Source organism: Lolium perenne, chromosome 5 (genome assembly GCF_019359855.2).
Source record: "Lolium perenne isolate Kyuss_39 chromosome 5, Kyuss_2.0, whole genome shotgun sequence".
NCBI classification, from domain to species: domain Eukaryota; kingdom Viridiplantae; phylum Streptophyta; class Magnoliopsida; order Poales; family Poaceae; genus Lolium; species Lolium perenne.
In genome coordinates, this window is record NC_067248.2 from 152,101,237 (window position 1) to 152,121,941 (window position 20,705).

Sequence of the window (20,705 nt, forward strand, 5' to 3'; positions counted from 1 at the left end):
TAGAGCTCAGAAAGTAATCTCGCGGCAGGTGTTCATGGCAGAAAAGATGCCTCCACCAAAAGTCGAGTATCTCAATTGGTCGGGACAAGATATTGGTTTCACAATTGCGGATCACCCGCAGCAAGTTCCTCGACCAGGGCAATCAGCACTTATTTTGCCCGCAGTAATCGCAGGATTCGACGTGTCTCGAGTTTTCATCGACGGGGGAAGCAGTCTAAACCTTATGTATGCAGATACACTAAGGAAAATGAACATATCTTTGGCAAACCTCAAACCAACGGATACGCGATTTCATGGCATCACACCAGATAAACCAAGTTACCCATTGGGAAGGATTAATCTCGACGTTCAGTTCGGCACCCGAGAGAATTACAGGATCGAAAGGTTGGAGTTGGAAGTCGTGGATTTCCCATCACAGTATCATGCTTTGTTGGGGCGCCCAGCATACGCTAGGTTTATGGCAGTACCACATTACACATACTTGTTGTGGAGGATGCCTGGACCAAAGGGGCCAATCACGATTAAAGGAAGCTTTTCGCTTGCCGATAAATGTGATAAGGATTTTCATCGGCTCTCAGAAACCTTCGGGATGCAAGCAGAATATATGGAGTCAAAGCTCACGACAGATTACGATGTATTACCAGATGTGGGGAGGCCTAGCAAGGAATCAACCTTCAACACAGCAAAAGATTCCAAGGAAGTACAGATTCACCCGACAGACCCGAAGAAAACGACGTCCATCGCAAATAACATGGACCTCGCATAGGAAAGCGCGCTCGTCAAGTTCCTCTGTGAGCACTGGAAAATCTTCGCATGGTGTCCAGCTGACATGCCAGGAGTACCCAGGGAACTTGCCGAGCACCACCTACACTTGGATCCAATCGCGAAACCAATCAAACAACCTCTGCGACGTTTTTCGGAGCCAAACCGCAAGGCTATGCTATCGGAAATTAACATACTCAGAGAAGCAGGTTTCATCAAAAAAATACATACAGAGGCCACATGGGTAGCTAACCCAGTGCTGGTGCCGAAGAAAAACACGAAGGTCCTTCGCATGTGCGTCGACTTTACGTGTCTTAATAAACATTGCCCAAAGGATCACTTTCCCCTCCCAAGGATCGATCAAATTATCGACTCTACGGCAGGATGTGAACGTCTTTCCTTCCTGGATGCCTATTCCGGTTATAACCAGATTAGATTGAAAGAAGATGATGAGGTGAAAACAGCGTTCATCACCCCTTACGGCGTATTCTGCTATCGAACAATGCCCTTCGGGTTGAAAAACGCGGGAGCAACATATCAGCGGATGATGCAGAAGTGCCTAGCAGAGCAGATCGGAAAAAATATACAAGTATACATCGACGATGTAGTCATAACATCTAAAAAAGGCGACACTCTAATTGAGGATCTGAAGGAAACTTTCGACAACCTCGACAAGTTCTGCCTCAAGCTGAACCCGACAAAGTGCTCTTTTGGAGTCCCCGCAGGAGAACTTCTTGGGTTCCTAGTATCAGCAAGAGGGATCGAAGCAAACCCCGAAAAAATACAGGCCATCGTAACGATGAGGAAGCCAACTAAGTTGAAAGAAGTACAGCAATTAACCAGGCGAGTCGCAGCTTTAAGCAGATTCGTCGCCAGGCTAGGAGAAAAGGCGTTACCATTCTACGCCTTGATCAAACAGGGAGACAAGTTCCAATGGAACGAAGAAGCGGACAGAGCTTTTGAGGACCTCAAACGCAAAATCTCGACACCCCCCATCTTGGTGGCGCCAAAAGAGAAGGAGCCTCTGTTGCTGTATATTGCGGCCACACCCCAGGTAGTAAGCACAGTCCTTGTCGTCGAAAGGGAGGAAGAAGGAAAACTCCACGGAGTGCAGAGGCCAGTATACTTCGTCAGTGAAGGAAAACAAAGGTACCCTCAGTACCAAAAGCTAGCATATGGAGTGTTCACAACAGCACGAAAATTGCGCCACTATTTTTCGGCACACCCGATCATAGTGGTCAACGAAGCTCCCTTGTCAAATATACTAAACAATCCAGAAGCTACGGGTCGTGTCTCCCTTTGGGGAATAGAACTTTCCCCTCGGGACATCACGTATGAAAAAAGAAAAGCAATCAAGTCACAGGTTTTGCCAGACTTCATCGCAGAGTGGATGGAGCTGCAAAACACAGGACCGCCAGATTTATCGAGAACCTGGACCATGAACTTCGACGGATCCAAGAGATTAGAAGGAGCTGGTGCAGGTGTAATACTAATATCACCAGAAGGCGACAAGCTGAAGTACGTCCTGAGGATGACGTTCCAAAACGCTTCTAACAATGAGGCAGAATACGAAGCCCTCATACATGGGATGAAGATGGCAAAAGCTTGCGGTGCAACTCGACTAAAAATCTTTGGCGACTCGCAGTTGGTGGCTCAGCAAGTCATGAACCAATGCGACGCAGTCCACGATAGTATGATAGCATACAAAGAAGTTTACAACGAGCTCGAAAAGTTGTTCGATGGATGCGAAGTAAATCATATTAGCAGATTGAGCAACGACGAAGCCGACGTTCTTGCAAACATCGGGTCGCAATGCCTTGCAGTCCCGCCAGGTGTATTTTGGAAAGAGATAGCAGAAAGATCTACGAAGTCGACAAAACCAAAAAAGAAGGAGAAGAAACCCTCGGGGGCTACCAAGGAAGAGCAAGAGGAAGAAGAAGAAGATCAGGACCTGGTCATGATGATACAGATACCATGGATGCAGACGTACATATCATACATCCTGAAGAAGGAAATACCCGACGATCCAGTTGAAGCAAGGCGAGTTATTAGACGATCAAAGGCTTTTACTGTGGTCAAAGGGGAGCTATACAAACGAAGTATTTCGGGAGTACTACAGAGGTGCGTCACACCCGAAGAAGGAAGGACGATCCTCAAGGACGTACACGAAGGAATTTGCGGTCACCACGCGAGTAGCCGAGCTATTGCTGCCAAAGTCTTTCGAGCCGGATTTTACTGGTTGACAGCAATAGAGGACGCAAAGGAGATAGTATGAACCTGTGATGCGTGCCAGAGGTTTGCCGCAAAACCTCACTCCCCGGCAGCAGAGCTGATGCCAATACCTTTGTCGTGGCCCTTTGCTCAATGGGGCCTCAATATGGTGGGAAAGTTACACAAATCCTGGCCAGGAGGAAAGGAGTACATGCTAGTAGCTGTCGACAAATTTACAAAGTGGATAGAAGCGAAGCCGATAAATTCACCAGACGGAGCATCCGCAGTAAAATTCATAAAAAGCCTCGTCTTCAGATTTGGGGTGCCCCACAGCATCGTCACAGACAATGGCAGTAACTTCACATCCCACGAGTTCAAAGATTATTGCGAAGAAGTGGGTATCAAGTTACACTTTGCGTCAGTTGCGCACCCACAGACCAACGGCCAAGTCGAGAAAGCTAATGGAATCATCTGCAACGGCATCAAGAAACGCTTATTAGCACCACTGGAGAAAGCTCGACACACCTGGCCAAAGGAGCTGCCCAGTGTATTATGGAGCATACGAACAACACCAAACACAGCAACACAGGAAACTCCGTTCTTCTTGGTTCATTGAGCAGAAGCAGTACTACCAATCGAGATAGAGCATGATTCTCCACGAGTCGTGGAATATGATGAAGAGGTGTCGAGAAAAGCGCTAGAAGACGACGTCGATGCACTCGACGAGGCTAGAGACGAAGTACTGTCTCGGGTAACCAAATACCAACAGGACTTGAAGAATTACCACAGTCAACGTTTGCGGCCAAGATCCTTTCAGGTGGGAGACCTAGTTCTTCGGCTCACGCAAAAAAGTCATGAAAAGCTCGAGTCACCATGGCTTGGCCCTTACATTGTCACGGAAGTAATCGAAGGAGGAGCATACAGGATAAAGGACAAGAAGACAGGGGTGGAGGAGCAAAACCCCTGGAACGTGGCGCAACTCAGGCGGTTCTACGCCTAGAGCTGAAATATAGTCCTTGTAAAACTTCAATGTACTGAAACGCCCGCGAGTTTTCAGACGCACTCTTTTCCTTTTTCGGGGCACCGAGTGGGGCCGGGAAAGGTTTTTAATGAGGCGGGCTCGCGGTGCTGCAATATAATAAAGATAGTGTCAATATAGCTTTTCTTCATCGACACGCTCAAAGGCTCCGACCCGACGAACTTCAATATAGTTCTTCGAAAAAAGAAAGCCTCGCCTTGGTATTAAAATACCTCGCGAGTCAATAAAAATACAAAATAGTACTCGACAAAGAAGCTCGGGGGCTGATACTCGCCAAAACTACATATTGAATAAATGCCTTGGTTCAAAACCTCGCAATACACAAATACAGAAAATAGCCACCGAAACACTCGGGGGCTAGACAAACATAGAAATATGATGATTGCTTCACAGTATAATCACAATCGTGGTTCACAAAGAAGAGTCATCTACCAAAGGAAAATAATTAGTCATGATTCAATATGTTATCAAGGGTAATTCTGTTTTCTTCGGGAGCAGCGCCAAGAAAATCAGCATAATGACCATCTGCAAAAAAGTCGGCATCCATCCGAAGAAGGTCTTCAATCATTTTTTCGGCTATAGGCGAAACCTTCGTGTTAATTCGGTCGACACCAACTCTTCGGCGCCTTACCTTCTCATGAACTTTCGCAACAACTTGGGTCAGGTCAAGCTTCGAGTGGCAGATCTGAAGCATGATAAGAGCAAACCTGGCGCCAGCTACCAGTTGAGCTCTGACAAAACCATGGATCTTGTGGGAATCCTTAAATTTCCCCATTAGCTCGGGAAGAGTTTGTGGCTGAACGTTCCGAGGAAACATGGAGTTATAAACCATAGACAGGGTCCTGGTACAGAAGTCAAGGAAGTCGCGAGTTTGAGAGGTGCGATCCTGAAATCTGACAATCTGTCGGGTCCTCTCCGGGTAGCCTGCACGTAGAACCATGGTCAAGGGCAAGGTTAACAAGGAGGTTCGTCCTAGTATTTACCCTCTCTTCTTCGGCAGCAGCATCAATAAAGGAACCTATCAAACAAACAGAGCAGACAATTTTACGAGACGTGGCATGAAGACGGAAGGTATCGTGGTCTCATAAAAAAAAGAGAGGGGGGAAGCGACAAGCGTACCCGACATATCCGCGCTGGCTTCATTCATTAACTCGAGCATGAAATTTTCTCGAGTAGTTGCCTTTTCAGCCTCGGCAGCAGCGATTTCCTTAGCAGCCACGGCCTCGCGAGCTTGCTGAAGCGCAATTTTTTCGGCTTCAGATGACTTACGAGACTGTTCCATCATCACAAGTGTTTGCTTCTTTGCATACTGAAGTTGCTGCCGAAGTTCATCCAATTCTTGCGGCAAGGAATCTTCGACAGGTGTAGTATTAGCAAGAGTTCTCCTTGAGCGAGAAGGAGAAGGCGAAGCATTGGAAGGAGCGGAAGACGGAGTATAGTTATCAAATACCAACTGAAATTTAACAACAAAAGTCGACATCAATCAACAAGCAAGATAGAGTTTTCATTAATCTTTCGGAATAATTACAAAGGCGTTACAGTGGAGCTAATGGAGTACGTGTCGTCAAAAAACTACTTTGGCGACATCATTAAAAACAAAAGAAAGAAGAAGACAAGGCGTTCAACTAGACCTCCGGCTTTGAGGAGCTGGGAGTCGAAGCTGGCTTGATCCCGAGATAGGCCAAGATTTTCTTCGTGTTGGGCTTAGCTGCCTTGATCAACGAACGCCACTTCGTTTGTTCTATCTGCTCGGTGGCACCAACTTTCGTCCAGTCGACAGTTTGTTGGCTGTCCGCGACCAAGGCAATAGTGCTTTCGAAAGCAACTTTCATGTTCTCCTGGCGCATATTCAGTCCAAGATCTTCTGACGAATTAAATTCCTTAGCAAGGGCAAGGAAAGTCTTGGGCTCCTCTTTCTTGGGGAAGAAGTAGGGGAACAACTTGGATAAACCCGCGTCAGCATGATCCATGCCCTCGCGAACTTCAGTTCCATGAAATTCCAAGAAAGAGAGTGCGTCTAGAAGAGGATCATTGTCGGGATCTTCAAGCTCAAATTCTTGGTTTGTTTTGGCTGCCGAGGAAAATACACGTTGGTTGCCAGCAGGAGGGACAATTAATATTAAAAAAAGAAAGGATAGAAGGGTACGATAAAATTACCGACAAAGCGCCGGTTCTGCGAGGTCAAGCGTTTGGTGATTGCCTTTTCACGAGCAGCTTGGGAGGCCTTATGTTCATCCAAAGCAGTTTCGGCGTCAGCCAATCTCCTCTGCAGATCTTCGACACCAGCAGCTTTGGCTGTGGCTTCTTCAGCCTCTGTTTTAGCTCGGCTAACATCAAGATCAGCCTTCTTGCGAGCCATTTCACTCTGCTCTAGTTTCTGAGTGAGAGTGTCGACAAGCTTGCTGGCTTCTGCAAGTTTCTCTGCAACAATAATCAAGAAGTTTTTAAAAAATACAAGCAAAGCAGGAGCAGGAAATCGTAAAGCGGGTGTCATAAAAAATTAGTACCTTCAGCTTTGCTAGCACATTCACGGTACCCAACAAATTGGGCACCGATGCGAAGAAGCTCTTTGACCATAGGCTGTCAAAGGAAAAAGAAAGCAAAACTGTCGATATGGGAAAATTATGAAGGCATGCAGAAGAAAACAAGAGGAAATTTAGACAGTAATAAGCAGATTAAGAGCTTACGTCATCCAAGAAGGAATTGGAGGAGTTACCCAATTCAAGGGTAGGTTCCACGATTGGCTCCACCCTTGTCCTTTTTGGGGAAGGAACAAGAGAGCTCGAAGGAGGAGTGGTAGCACCAACATTCAGTTGAGGAGGCGAGGATTTCTCTCCTTCAGCTGGTGTCTCTGAAACAACTAGAGTACGCGACGAGCTCGTTCGAGCAGCCACGTCAAGAGTTGGTGGTTCTTCCTCATCATCACTGCGAACAAAAGACGACAGCATAAAAAACAAGATAGACAAAAGAACTTCGAGTACAACGATAAGAAGAAGTAAAGACAACTTACGAGCTGATGAGGGATTCAAGATATGGATCATAAGCCGCCTTTTGGCGTGAAGGATCGACTTCTTCGGCTTTGGAGGTGCCGGAATCCTCGGCGTCATTCCTTTTCCTTTTGTTCCTTGGGGAAACAGCAGGAGGAAGGGATTGCGTCGACTCGCTGGCATCAGATTCAACTTCTTTTTCATAGGAAGCCGCAGATTTGTGAGAACCCGCGACTTCACTTTCAGGGAGAGAAGAACCCTGGTTGTCTTCCGCGACGACAGCTCGCTCTTCGACTTCTCCACCCTCAGGAAGAGGAGGAAGGGAAGCCACAGTAGGATGGTTCTGCAGGAAAATAGCGACAAAAGAAAAATTATAGAGATATCAATACAATGTGATGCAGGAAAAGTTCGGAACAAGACAAAAATTCGAGAAGACAAAATACCTGAGGGAGAGGATTGGCGAAACTGTATGGTTCCACGCGGCAAGAGGAGGGAATAGGATCCTTCTTGTTGAGCGAGGAAATTCTTCGAATCAGCTTCTCCAAGTCCTTCACAGAAAGATCATTGGAGAGCCTATTGGCGTCATTTGCACCAGCATACGTCCAAAGGGGATTTTTGCGAGCCTGAAGAGGCTGCACCCTAATCCTAAGGAAGTAGGCGGTGATTTGAACACCAGACAGCTCCTTGCCTCGAGTATTTTGAAGTTGATGAATACGAGACATAAGTGCTTCTGTCGCCGTTTTCTCTTCTTCGGAAGCTTCAGCATCCCAGGAGCGGCGGCGCAGAATTTTGGCACTTCCGTCAAAAGGGACTATGTTGTGCTCAACAGAATTGGCACTTTCTTCGTGTATGTAGAGCCACCGCTTGCGCCACCCTTGGACAGAATCAGGAAATTTGACGTCGAAGTAATCAACGTCAGTTCGGACACAGATAACAACGCCGCCTATGTTATAGGTGGCGTTGTGGGAGCCATTGCGGCGGAGGCAGAAAATGCGCTTCCACAGAGCCCAGTTAGGAGGGACTCCGAGGAAGCACTCGCAAAGAGTGATAAAAATGGCGACATGGAGGATGGAATTAGGGGTCAGCTGGTGCAGCTGAATCCCATAAACAAAAAGAAGACCGCGGAGGAAATCGTGAATTGGGGCAGAAAGGCCGCGGATGAGGTGATCAACGAAACTAACCCGGTACTCCATTGGAGGGGTTGGGTAGCTTTCTTCGCTGGGAAAGCGGATGGCGTCCTCCTTCTTCATCAGGCCTAGCCTCTTCAGCATGTTGACATCTTGGTTGGAGATTTTAGATCACTCCCACTCAAGATCTTCAGCAGCCATCTTGGACTCTGGAGTACTGTGGCGAGTGAGTCGCGCGCGCGGTGGCATCAACGGCACTGGAAAAGCAAAGTTCGTGCGTGCGTAAGATCAAAGAGAGTTGGGCGCAGTGGAAGTTTTTGCAAAGAGGAACAGAGGTGCGGCGCAAACGAAGGTGCGAACGGAGGTTGAAGAAAGGTTTATATAGGAATTGGGCGAAGCAATGCACCATTGGATGAAGAAATCGTGCGGTGAAAAAAGATCTTGTAGATGAAGGGTAAAAAGGTATTTTTACTGAGATGGAATAGAACAGGCATTACAGTACGTGCGCCAGGAAAAGCGGAGGACGTGTGTCCCCCACTTGCACGACGTGTCAACGTGGTGGAAACAATGGACCCACAAGGCAGAAAAATTACGACTATTAACAGAGATGAAGTAAATTTGACTAAGGGAAACATGTCGACAAGAAAAATAAAAGAAGATTGGCGACATGAGAAGTTATTGAATACTTCGGGAGCCTTTGATCAAATACAAGTTTTTGCCCAAATGCTCGGGGGCTACTTCGACAAAAATAAATTTCGAGTATGACAATATAGAAATTGTGGGAGCCTACAACCAAGCACAAGTCCTTGGCTGTAGCCTCGGGGGCTACTCCCATCGGGAACGCTGTTCACGCACCCGAGAGATGAAAAGAAGATAATATCGAGAAATAATATCAATATAGCGACAAGGTGGACTAAAATGTTGAGCCTACAACCAAGCACAAGTCCTTGGTTGTAGCCTCGGGGGCTACTCCCATCGGGAACGCTGTTCGCGTGCCCGATGAAAATTATCAAGAAGAACAATAGAAAAGAAAAAGTAAAGGACGGAAGAAGGAGCATATTTCGAGTTATAAAGATAACTCTACATATACTCCCATCGGGAGAGCAATATAAGTCAAAAATTGACTCGATGAAATGTGCTATTCCAACAGCCGAATAAGCACTCGACAATATATTCTCAGAACGCCAAAAGTTGCGAATAAATTCTGAATGCCGCAAAACACTGCGAAGGTAAGACCCCAGATCCGTTCTGTGCGGCGTGGCCCCATCTCTGACGATGGTTTGCTACTTTTATCCGTATCAACAGATACGAAGAAAAATCCTAACGGACGCGTTAGGTACCCGATAAATTTAACTGGGACTCGACAGAATGGTAAGACCTTAAGCGGCACCTGTTGAAGTTTACACCAGTATCCCGAGATCATGTCCAGGGACGTGATCTTGAAGTAGGTTTTTGCGGATTGCCACTAGAGCAGTTAACTAGTACCTGATCCGTCAGATGAACTAGCCCCAACTACCAGTATCCCTGTACAATATAGAATTTTATGTGAAGAAATATAGAAAAGTTAAAGCTGTCGATTAAAAATAAAACAGTGGAGATTTTCCCTGACTCTACGATTCAAGCAAAATCTCGGGGGCTACTGACATAGGCATCCCCAGTGGGCCTGCCAAAGAGAGTACCCGGGGTTTACTGAAGGCCCATTACCCGAAGAATAAGAAGACTCGGAAGCCCAAAGATATTATTAAGGAAAGTTAGAGTTGTAATAGGAAGTGTTGTTTGTAATATTACGGGGAGAGTTAGAAACCTTCCCGGACTCTGTAACGTGTACAATATGAGTCCCTTGGCTCCGCCTCATATATAAGGGGGAGTCGAGGGACGAGGAGATCATCGAATCATTGTTGAGTAAACCCTAGTTTGTATTTCGTCGAGTACTTTTCGGCTGAAAACCTTCGAGATCTACTTGCCCTCTACATCCAACGAAACCCTAGTCTACTACTTGTAGGCATTGACAAGTTAATACCTTGTCACATGCCGAAAATACGTCGAGCGTGCATTTGGTGTCCTCCAGCAGAGATTTGCTGTCGTCCGGTTCCCCGCTATGACTTGGTCCAAAGATCAGATGTGGGAGGTGATGAACTGTTGTGTGTGCTTACACAATATGATTATTGAAAATGAGCGAAGACATCCGGTTCCTCTGGCTGAGCAAGAAGCACCATATGAGAGAGAGGGTCCTCTTGCACAGCCTAATCACCAGGTGCCGACATCATGGGCCGCCTTCATTGCTATGCGCCAGGAGATTCGAGACTCTACAATGCATCAACAGCTGCAAGATGATCTGGTGGAGCACATATGGACACTCCGAGGCAACGCCAACGCCGACGCCAACTAGTCTGTCTTTATTAATTTGTTTCAAAACTTGTGAAATTGTGTGTTTCATTTGTTTCAGCACTTGTTAAACATTGTACTGATTTTCGCCGAATTTGTTTCCGCAATTTTCTGAATCTTGTTTGCCGAACTTGTTAAATTTTATGTCGAATTTGTTTGAAATATGTCAAATGGCCGAAGTTGGGGGTGTCCTGCCGGGGGGACGGCTGGAACTTCGGCGCTCCCTCCAAATTTTCCTCCAATCCGGAGGAAAATTTCGCCGGATTTGGGCGTGGGGAGCGCCAACGAGTGGAGATGCTCTTACACCAAGGTCTTTCTACTCCCTATATCCATAATAAGTGTCCAACCTATAGTTCAAATTTAGATAATTTAAATTATAGGCTGACACTTATTATGGAGCGGAGGGAGTATAAATTTGACCAAACTAATTTGGCTGCTCGATATTTCAAGGACAAATTAATCTAAGTGTGTGGTTAAATTATTGACTGGCAGCATTGTATTTGGATTTTGTTGTTTAGTTCTAAGTACAGGTATTTGGATTGGTTCAGAGATAAAATGCAGAGCTAAAGATCACTTGACGAAGACAAGTATTGCCTGGGACGTGCGTGTGGATTGCGGTAGCTCAATGACCAAAGCGTATTTGAATTGATTAGGTATATCTCATATTTTATTAGATGCTGTCGTTTAAGTTTAGGAATATTTTATTTAACTAGCATGTAAAGATATGACGTGAGGAACCTGATTTGTTTGCCAAAGTCCGGGGGATGTATATAAATACGGGGTGACACAACTGCTGAGAGCCTCCCGTAACTCCCCAGCCTCCCGTAACTCCCCAGCCCTAAACGCAGCCGCCGCCTTTAGCGCCGTCGGGGCAAAGACCCTCGGGGCGTGGCGGCGGCGGAGGCCCTTCCTCGTCGACGCCTGGTGGACGGCGGCCGGATCCCCTTCCTCGACGCATGGCGGGCGCGCGGATGGGTAGGGCGGCGGCGGCCTGCGCTGCGCCCCCTTCTCCCGTCGGCTCTCCCTCGGCCGGCGCGGTTGGGATGGGCGGCGGCGGCCAGCGCTGCGGCCTCCCTCCTCCCGTCGGCTCTCCGCAGCACTCCGACAGGGGCTGGTGGTGGGCGGCGGCCAGGCTCATGGCCTGCGCCAATTTCCCCCCGCCTCTCGCCGGTGAGTGGAGGCGATCTCGGGCTTCACCCGCGACACGAGGTCGCCCGGGGCAGCAGCCTTGGGTAAGACGGTGGAGGTGGCCCTCTTCTTCGCCGGAGAGGGTTGGCCTGCGGTTGGTGGTGGTGGATCTATCGATCTATCACCGCGTTCCGGCGGCGAGATGGAGATGCTTGGAAGCCGGCGACGTAGTCGCCGGTGGAGGGTTGGAGTGGCCAGCCCGGGATGGTCGCCGACGTGGGGGTCCGACCTGAATAAAGGCGGTGGTCCTAGGGTCTCTCTTGCGTGAAGAGGAAGACCTACCGAAGGCCTGGACTCGTGATCTAGCTGGAGTGTTGAGTTCCGGAAGGCTCCGCCGGCGAATGTAACAGTGCTTTTTGCCTGGAGTTTGCTGGATCGGTGGTATTCGGTCGTGCGCACCCATGCTTTTATTCCGATCGATTGGTTCTGGAGGGAGCGGCGCGAAGCTCTTTTTCTGTGTTGACATCAAGTGACTATGGATCCATGATGAAAGTCGGAAGAAGGGAAGTTCATGAAGGCCGGAGGGGAGGACTAGCTAAGGGAGGTTCAAGTCTCCGCGTTGTTGAGGGACTTGCTTGGTGTTCCAGGCTTCACAGCAGCGGTATGAAAGTGGGGGCGACAACACAGGTGAAGTTCAGAGTCCTACCTTTCAGGGTGAAAACCCAAGGTCTGGCCTTAACTGGTTGTGCCTGGCAATGACCTTGTTGGAGGCATTGTTTTGAGAGCGGGGACTATCTTCAGGGTGAAAACCTAAGATGGTTGATCGGGCGACGATGGTGTTCGCGCACTGTTCCCTTCTTGGGAGGCGTCGTTTTTGGAGATTCTGTATTTCAGGTGTTGTCTTTGCGGTGGATGTATTGCTGTTGTTAGGCTCGAGATACTATAGCGGGACTTTTGTTTCTTAATTTACTTTTCTTTTTTTTGGCTGTGTGCATCCGTAGTGCCATTAGGGTGGTGCGTTGTTGCAGAGGCTGGGTGTAATTGGTATCGTTTTGATATTAATATATTCCCTTTATCGAAAAAATATAAATACGGGTATGGCTGATCGAAAGGACCCCAATTGATCTATTCACAAAATACAATTTACTTTTTTTCACGTACTTTTTTACTCCGTTCGCAAAGGTTTAGTTGAATCTTTACCGTTTTGTCCTGAAAAATGGTCAGTTCTCCTCCACGAAAACGAGGTATCTTTGTTGATTTCGCTCGGAAAATCAATCGTTGGTCATCGCGAAAGTACGACAGTTACCTTGTGTTGTGTGGCAACATAATTGTCGACTCCGCTGGGGACGAAGAAGCAAGATACACGATGAACAGCGATCCCAAGGACGCAAGCAATCTTAACCCGGGCAACATTATCATCCCCGTCACTATCAACGATCTGTCCTAGGATGATTGCCAAGCACTTGAACGAGAGCTTGAAGAAGCAAAGGCAGAGAAATTGAAGCAATACCTCAAGACGAGGAACGAGGCTCGTCAAGAAGGTAATGGCGCCAAGCCCTTCTTCGGCATTGGACGCTAAGGTAAGTAACCCGAACCAAGAAATTGCTCATCTAATTGATGTTTTTGTAGTTAGCAAGTACGGTTCTGATATGGTAAATGGGGCACGCACAATTACTCAATTACAATTACTCAATTAGTTAGTAAGTTCGAGAAATTTGAAACTAGTTTACCCCATAAAGTTGGTTCTTTTATTGCTGCAAAAAATGATGACATATAATGTTTACCCCATAAAGCCGGTTGCCTAGTAATATGCATACTCCTGGTGCATTAGTTAATGTTACACAACTTGCCATAAATTATAATCAAGGTGGCCAATATTATGCTAGCAGTTCGGTTAATAATTTTTACCTAGTGTTGCTGCTCCTATTGTTTCGACTTCAGTTTCACAAAATTACAACAACAATAACGGTTGGCTTCAATTATAATATTCAGCAACCAAGTTATCAAACGATGGCATATAATACATCACCGCTGCCATCCATTGGTACCGGGGTTCGTTACGGGCCGGTACCGGATTTATTTTAATGGTTCACTGCAACAAACTAGGTATGCTCAATTTTTTTTTTGCCGGAGATGCCGCAGTGCACTTGTGTTCCATCCGCTTTGCAATTTAGTTCTCCACAACACACTGATACTTTAAGGATCAACTTGCTAGTATACTTAGAGATTTTGGTTTGGAACCTAAGGGTAGAGCACGGGTGTATCAAAAATCATACCTTGAATATTTTGACTTGACACCATATGCTTGTAGTTTCACAAAATTACAACAACAATAACGGTTGGCTTCAATTAACATGGTAGATCCACTTTTGAGCATGTAGGGCAGTTTTTAGCGCAATGTAGTGAGATTGGTATATCAGATATTTATAGGGTTAAATTATTCCCTTTATCTTTGTCTGGTACTGCATTTATTTGGTTTACATCGATTGCTCCTAATTCTATTTCAACGTGAGCACAATTGGAGGAAAATTTTCATGAGTAATTTTATAGCGGCGAAACTAAACTTTGACATTCAGATTTAACAACGGTTAGGCAAAAAATACAATGATCATCTTCATGATCACATAAGGAGTTTTAGAGATGTCAAAACACGTTGTTTTAGTTTGAACATAGCCGAAAATGATTTAGCTGATCTTGCTTTTTCGGGTTTGCTTACTCATATTAAAGATAAATTAGAAGGGCAACAATTTAATATGTTAATCAAGTTTTGCAAAAGGATTTCGCAGAGGAGAACCGAGCTAAAGAAGTTAAACAATTTATCGAATTTAAGGATAATAGAAATAAGGAGAAGGAAACCACATGGTTAATGCTTTAGATTATGATGATGATTTGGCTAGTGAAGATGAAGTTGATATTTGTGTATCCGAATGGGTTCAATCACCTAAGTCCAAACCTTTTGCATGTTCTCCTTTGAAACCTACACCTTTTATAAAATATTTGATATGTTGATGCAAGGAAATTTAAGAGTTAAAGCAAGCCATGTAATACCATCTGCGGAAAAATTGGGTAAAAAAGCTTATTGTAAGTGGCATAATTCTTTTACACATGCTACTAACGATTGTACATGTGCAATCTACCATTGATGATGGACGATTGACATTTACATAAAGTTCTAAGATGAAGCTCAATACTTCCAGTAAACATGATTGATTTTGAGAACAAGAATATGCTTATTCGGCCATATCAGACCGAGTCTACAAGAGGAAATAATGTTGTGGTTGATAGTGATGCTCCTCCAAGGATGATCAAGGCAGGGGTACAAAAGGATTGATTCATTTATGCTTGCACATGACTTTCTGAGATCTCAGTATGTAGTTGTATTTAGATCAAGTTTGTTAATGGGTCACATATATAGTTGTTGTTATATATTGATGATATGTTGATTGTAGTCAAGAGCAAGGTTGGAAAAAGCGCTAGGCGTAAGCGAGGCCATTGGCATTTGCCTAGTGCCTAGGCGGTGCTTAAGCGTCGAAGGCGCAGCCTAGGCGGGCATATAGTTTGTACTATAAAGTGTGTAAACAGGTTATCATATGTGAATATACATTAATCTAGAGCATGTTAATGAGTAAATTACTATCAACTACCATTAGAATATGGCCCATATGTCTCGACAGTGAAATATGTCATGATTTCTTCATGGGAAAGACAATTTCATGATTGCCCTGCCTAGACTTTCTCTTATGTCCTAGGCGAGGCGTTTGTCCATCGCCTAGTGCTTAAGCGCGAGTAAGCGTCTCCTAGGCATCGCCTTTTCCAACACTGGTCAAGAGCAAGAAAGAGATCACTACATTACAGTCTCAAGTAAGTAGCGAGTTTGAGATTAAGGATCTTGGTGCGGCTAAGAAAATACTTGTGACATCCTGGCCTAGCGCTTAATAGGATTGATAGGATACTCATATTAACAAGTTGCAACTTCTTTTCCAAAAGCTCATCAGCAAAGAACTCCGAGGTTAAGAGTGCTTGGTCCGGAGTAATTTGAGGATGGGTGACCGACCGGGAAGTAGTTCCCGGGTGCGCACGAGTGAGGACAAAGTGCGCAGAAAAGACATGTGTTGATCTGTGGGGCTAGTCTAGAGATCCTAGAGGGCTGCCAGGGTTAACAGGTCCGACCGGGGGTTGGTCGGGGTGTTACATTTGGTATCAGAGCCGACCTTCGGGCGGGGTTACACGGGTGTGTGCGGGTCAGGGTTCGAGCATGTGGCGCATGGCTGGTGTGACCCGTCATGGCACACGGCATGGCACATGTGCCGGCACCGGACGGATATATGTGTGCCAAGATGGGACGTTCCTGGCCTGGGGCTGATCGACGAGGGCGCCGATCTTCTAAGGGGGGATGAGTGTGACATCCTGGCCCAGGGCTCAATAGGATTGATAGGATACTCATATTAACAAGTTGCAACTTGTTTTCCGGATGCTCGTTAGCAAAGAACTCCGAGGTTAAGTGTGCTTGGCCCAGAGTAATTTGAGGATGGGTGACCGACCGGGAAGTAGTTCCCGAGTGCGCACGAGTGAGGACAAAGTGCGCAGAAAAGACATGTGTTGGTCTGTGGGGCTAGTCTAGAGATCCTAGAGAGCTACCAGGGTAACAGGTCCGACCGGGGGTTGGTTGGGGTGTTACAATACTAGGTATGAAAATTACAAGGAACGGAAAATCTAGTGTGTTATTTCTTAGTCAGCAAAAATTACATTAAGAAAGTTCTTCATCGTTGAATGTGCATGAGGCAAGGTCTGTTAGTACTCCTATTGCTCCTCACTTCAAGTTGTCCTCATTGCAATGTCCTAGTACCGATGAAGATATTGAGTACATGTCACAAGTTCCATATTCTAGTGCTATTGGTCCCTTGATGTATGCCATGATTTGTTCTTGTCCTGATTTATCATATGCTATGAGTTTGATCAGTTGATACATGGATAATCATGGTAAAGAACATTGGAAAGTTCTTTAGTGGATTTTCAGGTACCTTCGTGGCACATCCAAAGCTTGCTTGAAGTTTGGCAAGACCGGTGCCGGAGATTCGTGTCCGCGAAGGAACACGGGTATCACCGAACCCGAGAGGTTCGAACACAGGGGACTCAAGATCACGTCGTCGAACTCACGACGTTGACACTGCGGAGAGAGACACAACAATTACGCAGGTTCAGGGTCCTCGGAGAGGTAAAACCCCTACGTCCTGCTTTGGTGGATGTATTGTAGGTCACAATGGATAAGATGACCGTACAGATGTCTAGGATTTGTGATCACTCTGGATCGCCCCCCCCCCCCCTATGCTAGCAAGGCTAGTCCTTTTATAGAGTAGCTGGTCCTCTTCCCCTGAAATATCTTGAGGGGGAAGGGTTGCCACATCTCCAAACCATGGGCGGGAAACTTTCCCACCCTTTACAGGATGGACATAGTCCATGATCGATTAAAGTGCTGGTCCATGGCAGGCGATGAGGTCGTCGATGATGCATCCGGTGGCCGTTTGTGCCTTCCACCCAGTCTTGCACCAAAGTGGCAAGGACTGGTCCTTGTCGAGCCTGCTTTAATCACTAAAGAGGCAATGTCACCTCTCCTCCTCGGGATGGAGCTTTTGAGCTCGGCCACGACGTATGCCGTGCCTTCTTGGTTTGTCCGGTGGTCCGGAAAGGTAGCCTTATATGCCCTTCTGGGGCGGGACACGTGTGATGGTTATCTGAGGCTCCTTTGGCTCGACGCCTCTCTCGGCTTCTCTTGGAGAGGTGCTTGATGTCCCACATGGTCTCGACCATCGCGGAGCCTCACTCCGGAGTTTCCTCCCGGAGCGATTGTTAACTCTATGCTCCCAACAACTTAAGGGACGTGGCACCCTGGTTGCCGGTAGTCCCACAACCGGTGAGGGACTCGCTGGCTACGTTGATTCATCTTTTGCCACCGATTTGCATGAGAGGAGGTCCTCACAGGTTATGTGTTCACTATTGGTGGATGTGTTGTGAGTTGAAAAGCTACGTTAGGACATGTTGTTTCTAAATCTACAATCGAGGCAGAATACATGGCTATTGCTAAAGCTTGCAAAGAGCCTATTTGGTAGAAAGTTTTGTATGATGGGCTTTGTATAGATGATTCTGGGTTAATTTTTTGTGACAGTCAAAATATTATATACCTTACTAAAGATGAAATGTTTCATGAGAGGACAAAACACATTGATGTCAAGTACCATTAAGTTCGTGATATCGTTGCACAAGGTAAACTAGTACTCATGATAATCATGTTGATATGATGACGAAACCAGTTTTTGTTGCCAAGCTTGAGCTTTGCTCGAATTTGGTTGGTATAACTTCTTATTCCAAGTGGTTGTTGACGTCAACACGTGTTTTCTTTGTTGTTCGGGAGATTGTTGAAATTCATGCTACAAGAATGAATGTGTCTCAAGGAGGAGTTAAACCCTATATTGAACACGTTGTGGGCTAACTTTGGACCCCGCTCCGTTTTGGCCTAAGCCTATCGTCGACGGGTCTCACTCCGCTCGTCAGAAGTTAGCCTTCTTATGAATTTGGATCACACAATATAACACACGTGAAGTCTTGCGGATGTTATGTGATGTCTTTGATCATGGCTCTGTTGGCGATGAAGTGAAAATTCTGTCCTTTGCATCGATTGCCTTAGCACCACCATAATTGAACACATATACATTTTTAGCAATCAGAAGCATATATGGGTGAGGAAGAAGAGATTGAATTTGGTGTGCAAAATTGAAGACTAAACCATATATAACTACGCTTACTTGTTTTTCCCAATTGTTGGTGCCAAAGGAAATGACGAGAAGCAACAACATCTGTGCGACCATTCCGATGATTATTCCCAACCAAAGCCCCTAGACATGGATCCACATATGTTTAGATCAAAGGAGATGGAAATGATTATTAAACATTAGGCTGGTTTAGCATTTTCAAAACCAGTTAGTTACAAAATATTACTGTTATTAGTTAAATATATATAAGGTGGTGAGGAGGGAATATAGAATACCAGTACGCCCAGATGACAGACGAAGGTGAAAACAAGCGCTGCAGGAATACCAAGGAGATAGTATGCAACGAAGTTGACGAGAGCACCAATCTTTTGTCGTCCGCAGCCCCTAACAATGCCTGTAAATCCCTACCAATTTGTGTCACATGTAGGATCTCTGAGACAACAAAATGTCGGCCTGTGCAAACGGAGAGACCAGGACTTGGACTTGTACTATCCAAAGACGAAACTGTTTATGGAGTCAACGTGTACTTTCCAAGAATATACTTATCATATATGCATGGTCTCTGCATGCAGTACTTACCTGACAGAACGTACTGGAGGCCGTCAAACAGGACCGAGGGTGCCATGTGCCAAGATGAACATCTTCTTGGCAACAACCTCCTGGTCTTTGCTGTAGGCAAGACCCAACAGGTTTCGCACTAGGATCAAGAGAATGCCTTCCGAAGTTCCTACCAGAAATGCCAACAGCATGACAACACGGGCGGCCAGAAGGGCTGCGCGAGGTCGCCCCGCTCCGAGCTCGTTGGACACGCGCGTGCTGCAGATGCATAATGGGGTGGTACATTTAGTCTTTCATCATGCTAGGCAAAGTTTCTCTTAATTTTCCGTGTGTTTCTTTGTTCTCTTTGCCGTGTTCCGCACGAATATACACTCGGCAAACAACTGTGTACACAACAATGACAAATTTTCCGGTAGTGAGGATTGTGAGTGGATCTTGAAAAACTGAAAAGAAGAGGCTGACCTTATGGAGGAAGAGAGTCCGTTCGGGACCGTACACACTATGGAATTGGTGTTCAAGCTGCAGGTGTCGGATAGGATAGAGATTCAGCAAGGAGCGATCGAGATCAATCAATCACACGAAGAAAAGAGCATCTATGAACGAACGTTATTTGATTTAGCAAAAAAAAAAACAGACAACTAGCTAGTAGGGAGTATATTGTACTTACCAGATGGAGAGCACGGCCGTGGAGAGTTTGGGATTAGGTAGAGAAGGCCACCAAGTAGCACCATGACCTCGAACGACCACCACTCCATGCTGCAAATCGAAGCAGGCTTATTCAGAGAATTGCAGGCGTCGTTGATGAAGCAGCTCGATCGATCAGTAGCACCACTAGAGTAGTGCTCACTCACCAGACCATCATCGCAGATGGGACAGCGAGCTTCAAGAAGGCTGGGATGTCGTGGAACGCCTCGCAGGAGAACCCCGTCCAGGTGGTCTTGCAGGACGGTGAGAGCCTGACGTAGAGGGCGAGTATGGATACGTTGACGAGGAAGGAGATGGCATTGGCCACCGCCGCTCCCTTGATCCCCATGCCCAGCTTGTAGACCAGCGCCCAGCACACGAGCACGTGGTTGGCGGCGGTGACGCCGGAGCTGACCATCATCGGCACCACGATCTTCTGTGTTAGCACTAATCTTGAGATAGTTTGTATTTTTGTATAATGCTGCGGCAGCTGCAGCTCCGTCCGTGCGGAGAGGCGCGAGTAGAGTCCGGGTCATGTGAATCGATCCATTAGTCTAGTAGTTAGCTGCATGCTAGGTGTGGCAGCCGTGCGTATGTGTGCATGTGCTGGCCTGGTCAAGTAGTTAGTGGCCTAGATTAGCGTTTAGTGGAGTGGAAATAGGATCAGAGAGGTGCGCGTGTGAGCGCGTCGTGGGCGAGCGGCCAGACGTGGGGTGCGACATCGTGTGTGCGGCTGCGTATAAAAGCCTGCCCTGTGTACTTGTGGAATGAGCCAGCTGAAAGCAGAAAATACTAGGGCGTTGGTGCGCCCGTGGCGGCGTTCGTCGCCAGCAAAAATTCTGTGTTGCCTCCCTTCTTCCACCTTCGTTCGTGCGAGTGAAAGAGCCACAAAGGGCTGCGGAGACGCAGCTCCAACATTCTGCGTCTGCAGGAACCGGACGTGGCACTGCAGCCACCCGTAGAAGAGCAGCGACCGGAGCATCCACCGGATGTACTCCCTCCGTCTACAAATAAGTATACACTAGATGACCCGTTGCGCTATCGCGCAATGACGGAG

General features: G+C 46.6%; 1 protein-coding gene and 1 non-coding gene across 4 annotated transcripts; both read right to left on the bottom strand.

Moving 5' to 3' along the window:
• Positions 1-17,906: 17,906 nt before the first annotated feature.
• On the bottom strand, positions 17,907-19,030 carry LOC127303666 (uncharacterized). Of its 2 annotated transcripts, XR_011745114.1 has the most exons (4): positions 18,986-19,030; positions 18,682-18,800; positions 18,440-18,529; positions 17,907-18,316 (listed from the first exon to the last, which is right to left on the bottom strand). It is a non-coding gene; the product is annotated as an uncharacterized protein (transcript). The 2 variants fall into 2 exon arrangements; XR_011745113.1 differs by having other exon boundaries at positions 18,682-19,024.
• A 29-nt stretch (positions 19,031-19,059) lies between these two features.
• Positions 19,060-20,084, bottom strand: LOC127300264 (protein DETOXIFICATION 16-like). 2 transcript variants are annotated; one of them, XM_051330360.2, is made up of 4 exons: positions 19,816-20,084; positions 19,632-19,720; positions 19,427-19,483; positions 19,060-19,222 (listed from the first exon to the last, which is right to left on the bottom strand). In XM_051330360.2, exons 1-3 carry the CDS (start codon positions 20,067-20,069, stop codon positions 19,479-19,481), a joined length of 348 nt encoding a protein of 115 aa, XP_051186320.2. In that variant the 5' UTR covers positions 20,070-20,084; the 3' UTR covers positions 19,060-19,222; positions 19,427-19,478. The 2 variants fall into 2 exon arrangements, with proteins under 2 accessions (XP_051186320.2, XP_051186321.2); XM_051330361.2 differs by lacking the exon at positions 19,060-19,222 and adding an exon at positions 19,229-19,347.
• Between the last annotated feature and the right edge of the window lie 621 nt (positions 20,085-20,705).